This window comes from Hyposmocoma kahamanoa, unplaced genomic scaffold, assembly GCF_003589595.1.
Source record: "Hyposmocoma kahamanoa isolate Upper Pololo Valley unplaced genomic scaffold, ASM358959v1 289, whole genome shotgun sequence".
NCBI lineage: Eukaryota > Metazoa > Arthropoda > Insecta > Lepidoptera > Cosmopterigidae > Hyposmocoma > Hyposmocoma kahamanoa.
Genome location: NW_020653777.1, coordinates 1,178,606 through 1,189,698, shown reverse-complemented (window position 1 = coordinate 1,189,698; position 11,093 = coordinate 1,178,606). Strand labels below are relative to the sequence as shown.

At 39.4% G+C, this 11,093-nt stretch overlaps 1 protein-coding gene across 1 annotated transcript; it reads right to left on the bottom strand.

Moving 5' to 3' along the window:
• Window positions 1–587: 587 nt before the first annotated feature.
• LOC113229182 (zinc finger protein 184-like) lies at window positions 588–10,679 on the bottom strand. Its single transcript, XM_026462701.1, has 8 exons — window positions 10,459–10,679; window positions 9,448–9,565; window positions 7,731–7,874; window positions 6,802–6,962; window positions 4,758–4,889; window positions 2,559–2,682; window positions 2,165–2,284; window positions 588–682 (listed from the first exon to the last, which is right to left on the bottom strand). Exons 1-8 carry the CDS (start codon window positions 10,585–10,587, stop codon window positions 588–590), a joined length of 1,023 nt encoding a protein of 340 aa, XP_026318486.1. The 5' UTR covers window positions 10,588–10,679.
• Window positions 10,680–11,093: the final 414 nt, after the last annotated feature.

Sequence of the window (11,093 nt, the reverse complement as noted above, 5' to 3'; positions counted from 1 at the left end):
GACTAATCGATTGACTGATCGATTGACTGACTGATTGACTGACCGATTGACTGACTGATTGACTGACCGAGTGACAGACCGATTGACTGCCTCATTCCACCAAAAATTGCCATTACCAAACAATTACCAAAAATTGCGATGCTATCATCGCGAGCTCGCGCTGTGATTGTGGATAATGATTCAGTGCTGTTCAGTTCATTAAGCGGTAAATACGCGGCTGAAGTAACACGTCCAGTAAATTATTATTATATATTTGTTAACAGAAAATGAATCCGATGAAACCATAATTTTTTAAATCTCCAATCGTATGTACCCCACAAACTCGGCATTGATATTATGATAATAGCCATCGCGAGTTCGCGTGAGAAATCGTGTTTCCGTTAAACAGTATATTCTCGCCTCGCCCATCCTCGTTAATCCAGACCATTTCCACCCTCCGGTGGAAATGGTCTGGATCCGGCATCTCCATGCGCGAGGAGAGAATTGAAATTTTGCCATACAAATTTCAATCCTCATCTCGACTCATCTCTCCTCGCCTCGCCGGTGGAAAACCACCTTAAGTGTCATTTTATGGACGGCCAGTTTTATTACCTTCTTATATCCAAGTGGGAGTCCATGTGTCGCGCTAGCGCAGCTCGCGTGACCCTCATAGCGTCACAAACTGCGCATTTGTATCCAGTACCTGTATAAATTTCATAATTGAAGCATTGTGTGTAACAAGGGCGTATCACGTAAAAGTGTGATTCGAGAAAATTGAAAATAAAGTTTTAATGTCTCATATCTTTATAATATGCCTCTTATATAATTTATTATTTATTTGTCCTACGATTTAGCTAAAACATTCTGGTATTTTTATTATGGTACACACGCCAGCACATCAAGCTACAAATTGACGTATCATGTTCCGTTGCACTGGAGGCGATTTTCGAACAAACATGTGTAGTCTGATGTGCTGTTGTCCGTATTATAACAATTAGAAACATTTGAAAATATTTTTTTTCCTTGTGTTATGTCCCCGTGTTGCACCAAAACCGGTATATTAATGGGGCGTTAGTTGTATTATTGGTTTTTAAAGAATAAAATTGTGAATCAGTCTTATTTAAAATTTATACTTTGAAAAAAATTTAAACGTAAATTTTAATCATTCATTAAATTCGCTGGATTTAAATGAATCGACAATATCATATATTCATCAGGTTTCATTAACCTCCTAGATGCTCCATGTTGAGGATGAAGTAGCTCGTTTTAGACATTTTTTACATTAAAAATAAGTTTTTACAAACTGCAGGTGGTAACGTGTCTGAAATTCAAACGTACATTTATAATCTATGCCTCAAGTGCGGAGCGCCACCTTATAAATAAATGAAACTTACGCCGTCTAGAAGGGAGATCGAAATGTTTTTGTCACAAGATACTAGATAGCGTTTTACATGTTTTGATGCAACATCATCAAAACGGGCATTTGGTGCCGAAACGCCCTTGTTCAGTTCAGTAAATATTACGTAGTGAATATACCTAATTATTAAATAAATAATTATGTACTTGGACACGCAATTTCAAATACCTTGGTTACCTTAATTAAAAGTAACTGTCCAAAATATAAAACTTTAAGTGTTTTTAATGATTTTTTAAAATTAATCTTCAATATTATTCCACCTAGAGTCGTATTCCAGAACTCTACTCAATGCTCAAGTCAGGATCTGAGTATGATTTCAAGTACTGGAAATACGACCCTAATGGCAGGGCCTTGATTATGATTTCGAGTGCTTTAAACCATACTCCTATCCTGACTTGAGCATTAAGTAGAGTTCTAGAATACGACTCTTAGTGAATTAATGAAAAATACAATATAATATCGATATACACACCTAATAAACATGTGTAATTATTAGGATTCTATTAACAGAATTATAGATAACAGATTCGCGTTAGAATTTTCGCTATGTTGCCGCTTTGACTACGTAACGTAATAGTACGGGAAATGGATGGGTAGGTAACCCTGCCACTTCACGCACACATTTGCGCGTGTGCTGATAGCGCCTTGCTGTATGTAGTAGTAGTAGGTAAATAACTTTCGACTATTGTAAAGAGTGTCCGGGGTGTGGTAAAACAACGTTACATTCACTTTTGCCATTGTTCTTTAGTACCTTTGTTAAGGCCTTACCAATATTATGGCGTTGGAATAAATGTGAACGGAGAGACGTTTTCTTCAACTTGATGCCGCAGTTCGGGCAAGGGTACATGCGGATTTCATGTTGATTTTGTATATGACGATTCCTATCTCCTGTCAAATACAAATTTTATTTATACAAATTGTTAGCAAAGAATATCACTAATTTCAGGTATTTAGGAACGGTTGCACGCTCCATGGTCACGGGTTGACTGAGCCAACTCACTGACTCAGTCAACCCGTGACCATGCAACCGTCCGTGGAGCGTGCAACCGTTCCGAAATATCGGGAAAATAAAAAGTTGTAACACTATTGTAATATCAGTGCGATATATTAAATTATCATAAATGCCAACCCTGGTAGGGAGCGGTTATTGAAATGTACTCACCTGACCAAGTAAAAACTCTGTCGCAATAAGGGCACGGTAGAGGCTCGTTTGGAGGAAGCCGACGTGAACGCGCTGTGTGCTTGAAGTGCTTGTGGCTTTGTACAGAGTTCAAAGTGCGAAATTGCTAAAAGTAATAATTAGGGTTACCTTTGAACCTTACAGGTAGACATAATTAAAAGAAAAAAGGCACTTATGTCGGTTTTCTCGTGCTTTATTGAATAATATTTGTTTTGACGGAAAAGTTGAGGAGTAAGGCCTAGTTCCCACTAATTTGCCGAATTTGCCGGGTCGGTAAAACTGCCCGGAAAGGCTAGTGGCTATACAATTCACATCACACCGGAGCGTTTGTCACTGCGGACCGCCGGCTGAACGTTCGGACCGGAGTAATGTGAATGACGACGAAAGTCTTCCCAATAAATCATCAAAAGAGGATGCTGTCATTCGAAAGTAATTGAAGAACTTGTCACTTCTCAGTTGGCCCATTAAAAATCTTGCCCGTAAAATAGGATGTACCCAATGTTTTCTTTTTACTCTATTAAGCCTCCTAAGATACCACCACAACACCACAATTTCGTCGTCTATCGTGCGCAGTGGTCTGAATTCGACTGAGGTGAGGACTTTAGTCTCCGGTTTTCTTGTGAGATCCGGCTTAACGTGAACACCTAGTACGAGTGCCGGTTTCCCGGCAAATTCATAGTGGAAACTAGGCCTAATAGGTTAGCGTGGTATGGACATGTCATGCGGAGTGCGGACGGAAGAATGTCATGTGATGAGAGGAGTGTTAGGTCTGAATGTGATGGGATATAAGGGGAAAGGAAGGCCAAAGAAAAGATGGATGGATTGTGTGAAAGGTGACATGGATAAGAAAGGTGTGAGTATGGCAATTACAGCTGATAGGGGAGAGTGGAAGAAAAATACATGTTGTGCGTGGAATAAGTGAAAGTCAAAAATAATTCTATACCGTAGGTAAAATTTTTACATTTGAAAACGTCATTTTTTAAGCTACTACTCGTTCACTGTGCCGACTTCCATGAGAAGAACGAGTAAGAAACTCTAGGGATTGTTCTTTTCAAATAAACTCAAATGCTGTAGAATAATACATTTTGTATCATATTTGTGTGGAATCTAGACTCACGTTGTCTTTCTATACATTCTTATCTAACACGTAGAATACAATTGTGTAACATGACTTTTCAATTTAAAGTACTTTTAACATTGACTTACAATTATATGGACGTCGGGTCCGCGCTAAAAAGTGTCCGAACTTATAGGGTGTTAAAATCGTATACAGAGCGTCATTCACGCTTTAGTCTTCGTTTGTTCGACTGACAGCGAAGCAAGCAAAATTGGACAGTACTGCGATGACATTACAATTTAAATTCAACGTATTAGCCTTTTCATATTCCTTTACATGTCACTACGTTTAATTAGGTTGACTTGTGACATTTTTTTCGTGGTTTTTGTATTAGACCCGTCGTCCATTTATTTGTAAGTCAATGACTTTTAATGTAAGTTTTAAAATTAAATAATGGTAGTCTTAATATATGCTCCAGAATCTTGTAGTAAATATACAGTTCCCCAGGACAGGAAGAAGATTGAAATAATTTTTATTAAATGCAGTAATTTACATATTGATATTTTATTAACAGTACAGCTCCTTGTGAAAGAGTTCGACCAGGGAAGTACTGCCACCTGACCTATTTCTGCCGCCAAGCAGTAATGTGAGCATTACTGTGTTATGGTTTTGAAGGGTGCTGGTGAAATTACAGGCACATGGGACTTGTCAACTTATGTCTCAGAGGGACGGGCGCAACGGCAGTGCCCCTAAGATCTTTGTGATTCCAAATGATGCGGCGGCGGACACATCCGGTTACTGTTGGGTAATCAGACCCGGCCAAACAGAGCGCGCGAAACCAGCTCGCGAGGTTCATTGTTTTTTTAATAATACAAAGTGAAGGGAAAAACAATTCGTGCACCTGGTGGTAAGCGACATGCCTGTCCATAACAGTTGCAGTCGCAAAGATCTTAGGGTCACTGCCACTGCGCCCGTCACCCTGAGACATAAGTTGACAAGTCCCATGTGCCTAGAAACCGGAACGTTCACATTATTACTTGGCGGCAGAAATATGTAGGTAAGGTGGTTGTACTCCCCTGGACGAATTCTTTGACAAGGAGCTCTACTTTTGCAATAATACTTACGGTATGACAAATATCACAAGAAAAAGGTCCCTTCTGGTGGGTCTTTTGGTGCTTCATCAGACTAATTCGTGTCATGAAACCCTTCTTGCACACTGTACATATGTGATTTCGGAAGTGTGTGTTGTAATGTTTCTGTAAATCATGTAATAAAATCGTAAAGAAGCTGTGTTTTACTTTTATTATCAACCGACTTCAAAAAAAGGAGGAGGTTCTCTATTCGACTATGTTTTTTTTGTATGTATATTATTTGTGAACCGATTTTAACGATTCGTTTTTTGTTGGCAAGAGGGTACATCGGTAGTGGTCCCATGGCAAACTCAGGGGTTGAATCCGGTTTGGTGTACTTTCCGGTAACTGATTTCAATAAAACTTGGCAAATAGATGTAATTTCACATACTTTTGAGGTCGTTTTATTAGTACTCTATACCGAGATTATTTTGAATTAAAATTCAGTGCTAACTATAATAGAGCGATACCTCCAATGAATACTACTCCTTAATTTTTGGACCTGCTCTGTTTTTGTTTTGTTTCTTTATTTATTTTTTTTCGAAATTTTGTTTGTTGTTTCTTTATATTTTTTTCAAAAAATTCGGGTAGCTTAATATTAGTAAATAAAAGTGTTTACTAAAAATAATAGAAAATGACTAAAAAATAAAGTTGGCATAGTGTTCATTGGAGATATCGAGACAGAAAAATGACACAAAAAAAATGCCGTGGTAGCCTAATTGTTTTTTGACCTACTACCTCTCAGCAGAGTTAAGTTTTTCGGAAATCGAAATATGAAATTTATCACGAGCTTTTCGGTGACAGAAAACATCGCGAGGAAACCTGCACGTCACAGAAGGTTCACAACCCTCGGAAAGCGTGTGAAGTCCCCAACTAGCAGTGGACCAGTGTGGCGGACTATGGCCTAATCCCCCGTTTGAAAGTAGGCCCATGCCCACTCCTGTGGGGCGTAAAAGGGATGACGACGATGATTGAAGACACTAAATCTAAAACTTTGTTTTTTATAATAACTAGATATGAAAAGGATATCCGGTAACCATCTGGTATCCGGCCGCATATATAGTAAAAATAGGCCGGATAGTACAATACCCGGCCGGATGTTTCGAAAAACTGAGAAAAATTCATTATCAGTACGCCAAATAAGTTGATTTATAAATTAAAGATCTGCTTATTACTATAACTGAAAGAACTATGAAGTTAGAGATAACATTATCTGTAAATTTAGTATATTCAAATTTCAATAGAGACAAATTACTGGATGTGGATGAAAACCAGTTTTTCTGCATTAAGTGGTAAAAGTTGGTGATATTTATTTTCATAAATAGATCCAACTTTGCGCTTTTTTTTACTGTTAACATTTTTCTGTTATGTAATGGTTTGTATTGTCGAATAAATTTATCGTTTTTATAAAAACCAAGTGACTTCAACAAATCAAATCGTCAATGTGAAAGTGCAATCATTCACTAATCAATCAGTCACGGTGATGCGCGCTGTAAACCGGTTACAACATGTTTACGACAGTGGGTTTGATATCCGGTTATCCGGTCTTCGTGCTCGCCGGATATCCGGTATCCGGCAAAATCACTATCCGTTTCATCTCTAATAATCACTACGTAAACAATTTTCAATAACTTTTTTATAAAAAAAGCGATTTATCGGCGATTGCTTCGATGCAAACGCGCGATTGCATCGATACAAATGCGCGATTGCATCGATACAAACGCCTATGTAACATCGCGCGCGCGCGTTTGTAAAGGTAGACGATTAGCGACTGTATCGCGTTTGTATCGCAAAAAAATATGAAATGTTTAGAAAAAAAATTATGGAATGTTTAGAAAATAAGTACTACAAATGGAAATTTTTTGTGCATTGATGACGAATTGCTAAGAAAATGTTCATACTTTAGGTAACTTAATTCAATCAATTCCGATCACTGGTAATTACTTACCACACGCAAAATAGGCGTCTGGACGTCGAATTGCGGACCCAAGTCGGTCACATCACAGTAATTACTTTCGTTTAAAACTGTAATACCTACCTTTAATGAGAAATAATTCAAAAACTGTACACCGCACTCCCGGCAATTTCTCTCTTCACGATTTATTTCATACGGAATATTATCTTTTGGATGTGTGCGCGGTCGACCCACTGGGCGTTTGTGTTTGTTTGTCGTCTTAGGGGAAGACGGCGGGGAGGGGGCTGAAAAGAAATAATAACTGACGACTGTTCGAGTCGCTAGCATACCGGTTTATAAGTGACACTTTGTATTGCCCGTGACGGCGTTCCCGCGCTGTTTTAGAGCATGTTCACATGACGAACGTTCAACATGCGTTTCGCTGACGCGCGCTTACAACTTACCGAATTTTGTACGTAAATCGCTGTAGGTGTCCACATAACAGCGGCCGGGCCGCATTTATAATCATCATATCTTATATTATATCATCATAATCATTTGCCGTACTGCCGTTCACATGAGCGCGCGTTTTCGACGCGGTGAGACGTGTTTTGCAATTGAAACTGAATCACTACGCGCTCAATGCCCGTAAAGCGCCCGCCATGTATACACTATTCAAAAACCTAACGCGCATTGAACGCTTGTCATGTGAACACACCTGTAACTTCGAGCGAGTGATGGAGCCCTGGTCGCGTTACCCAGCTGCGGCAGTTTAAAATGATCCTCAAGTGGCATTTAAGTTGAACACGACTTATGTAATAATGCGTCAGACAACCACACCAACTATCTGTTCTTCAGACTAGAACCAATTTAGGATAGTTCTTTTTTAAAATTGGTCCTGCGGGGTATCGACTCCGGGAGCTCATTAGCCAGCACTCACATTGCGAACCGTTGAGCTACTGAGGTCGTCGTCGCATTTATACTTAGACAGTAAGTAAAGCGTTGGTAGACCAGTTGTTTCTCCATTGAAAAATCATGGTTCAAACCTCTGTGGTGGTACCAATGTAGCTTACCTTCGCATTTCTTCGAATGTAAGCCGTCACAATTGTTATTAATAATTTCTTGATTCACATTAATCTGTGATTTTGTAATAATGTCTTTCTCTGATTGCAATAATCCTAAAACTGCCACGTCTTCTTCACTTAATATTTGTGATACTGAAAAAAAAGATTAAAACACAGATGTATTAACCTTTTTAATTATTTATTTATTTTTAAATATTTTAAAATTAAATTAGTATTCAAGAAAATACACACAAGAGAGTGCACGTTTGAATGCACATTAGGGATGCTGCTCAAGTCTGCATTCGCATATTTTTAAACATTGCTTCCGCATCCAACATCTGTATCATTGATGTATAATTTCTGCAGATGAAACCCCTTCACCCAACCCCCTAACTGGCCACCTAACCCAAACCCTAACTCACCCCCTAACCCACCCCTAACGCACCCCCAACCCACCCCCTAACCCTATAATAAATTTATCATAATTGTCAGTTTTAATTGTTAATTGTTAATCAAAAACATTGCAAAGATTGAAATTGATTAATTGTTAATTGTAGACAGTGTTGGGCAAAATTTAATTGTTCTGGCAATTAAAGATTGACAATTGATTAATTGTTAATTGCGAAACGGCAATTAACGATTGATCAATTGTTAGTTGCGAGAACCGCAATTAACAATTGATTAATTGTTAATTGCGGTTCTCGCAACTAACAATTGATCAATCGTTAATCGCAAATATCTACAATTAACAATTAATCAATTTTCAATCTTTTCAATGTTTTTGATTAACAATTAACAATTAAAACTGACAATTATGATAAATTTATAGGGCATATGAGGGTCAGTTAGTCCCGGTTGGGGGCCCCGGTTGGGATCCCCGGTTGGGGGCCCGGTTAGGGGGCCGGTTGGGGCCCGGTTGGAAGCCCCAGTTGGGGGCCCCGGTTGGGGGCCCGGTTGGGGGGCCGGTTGGTGGCCCTGTTGGGGGCCCCGGTTGGAGGCCCGTTTGGGGGCCCCGGTTGGGGGGCTCGGTTAGAGGCCCCGGTTGGGGCCCCCGGTTAGGGCCCCAGTTGGGGGCCCGGTTGGGGACCCGGTTGGGGGGCCCGGTTGGGAGCAGGTTGGGAGCCGCGTTGGGGGCCCGTTTGTGGGGCTCGGTTGGGGGCGCCCGGTTGGGGCCCCGGTTTGCGGGCCCCGGTTTGGGGACCCCGGTTTGGGGGCCCCGGTTTAGGGCCCGGGCCCCGACCGGGGCCCCAGCCGGGGTCCCCAAGCGGGGTTCCCAACCGGGGCCCCCAACCGACCGGAATTGATTTTAATTGCAAATTTAATTGCAAGTAAAATCAATTCAATTGAAATCAATTGCAATTAAAATCAATCGCAATTAAATCAATTGCGACGCGTCGCAATTGATTTAATTGCAATTGATTTCAATTGAATTGATTTTTTAATCTGATTGAATTATTGATTGAAATTTAATTGATTAACGCCCAACACTGATTGTAGATATACACGATTAACAATTGATCAATCTTTAATTACTGTTTCGCAATTGACAATTAATTAATTGTCAATCTTTAATTGCCAGAACAATTAAATTTTGCCCAACACTGGTTTGTCCAGACAGTATTTAATTGCCAATAAAATTTATCTATAACCATGGCACCTGTAATGAGCCCGAAACATATAGGTTTGTTTGAAAGATGCAATTATAGATCCAAATGTCAATACTTACAGTCAATTGATAAAATCACGGATATGCTTCTAAGGATTTGTTTCTTAAAAGTCACACATTGTTTGAGGCTGGCTACACAGACTGCACATATTGAATCATGGCCATCTTGTGGAGATAGCTGAAAAAATAAAGATGACTGGTTAGGTACCTTTTTTTTACAAAATAAAATAACAAACAAGTCACGGGTCTGCTGGTAAGCGACACGCCTGTTCATAACAATTGCCGTGTCAACCGGGGGCACTGCCACTGCGCCTGTCACCCAGAGACATAAGTTGACATGTCCCTATGTGATTGTGATTTCATCAGCACCCTTCAAAACCGGAATGCAGTAATGCCCATATTACTTTACTGCGGCGGCAGAAATAGGTAAGGTGGCAGTATTTCCCTGGACTAATTGTGTCATACACATCCCAGAAGGAGAAAAGTAACTATAACTACAAGGATGTATATTACATTTGTATTTGTTTCGGCCCATAACCAAGATGGTTGATAGGGCCACGGGAAGGTAGGTTTGTCCTGGGACGGAGTAGACAAAGACTATGTAACTCGAGATACGCAGACAGTGTAGATTCTGACATGAGAAAAAACAAAACTCTTTTGCATTTCTTTATCCAACTCGACCGCTTGAGTATGAAGGTAATGTTGCTGGTGAAATTACAGGCATGAGATTGAATTATCACGGCTGACTTACTACCTGGAACCTGGGGGTCTACTCTCGATCTCCGTCCGAAACAATTACTGTCAAATAAGCAATACTTGACCAAATGAAAAGACGTGATGCGAATGAAGCTTCATACTTGACACTTTTAATTTTGTCGAATTATTACTTATTTGACAGTAGGTGTTTTGGACGGATGTCGGACGGAGCGAGTGTAGACTCCCTATAACGAGCTCGATACGTAGGTACGTTTGAAAAAAAAAATGTATAGGCGACATAGATCCGAAAAAATAGTTTCATTTGCACTCACAAAAACCTAAAAGCTCCATTTACTCAATTTATTAATAATTTACCTGAACATTCAAACAGGAATTCAAAATTTTGGCGTAATTTTCTTCAAAATTGTTCACTTTTCTAACTTCAAACAAACCAAGTAAATCGTCAGTGGACATGCAACAGACGCATAAAGAACCTTCGTACATTATGAAATGTTCAATACGTAATACTCAAAGTAAATTGCATCTCAAAATCCACTGTGAATGTGTAACATTACAGAATAAACAACAGCGACAATGGGGAAACTTTGAAATGTAATTTTTTTTAATTTATTGGCTTTGGCAGCATACTGCCAAAAACACAACCACTATCTCATGGCTCCACTTAATTTTAAATAAATCTAATTAATTGTCCTGCAATTTTGCGAGAATTTAAGATAGACGTGGCGTTTCGCAGTACAAAAATATTGCGTCGTATCGTTGTTCCACCTAAACATTAGAGTTCACTTAGGGTCTTCTTAGAGTTATAATAATTTGCAAAAAAAAACCCTTAGGGGCACTGACTTACATAAAAGTCAATGCTTAGGGGATAGAAAAGACACCGCACCATTTTGACGTTAAAAAAAGATTACGTTCAGTTTTCAAAAATAAAAACACGGAAGCATTAAATAGTGGCTAAGGTTAGAGGTTCTGTATAATTTATGATGAATGTC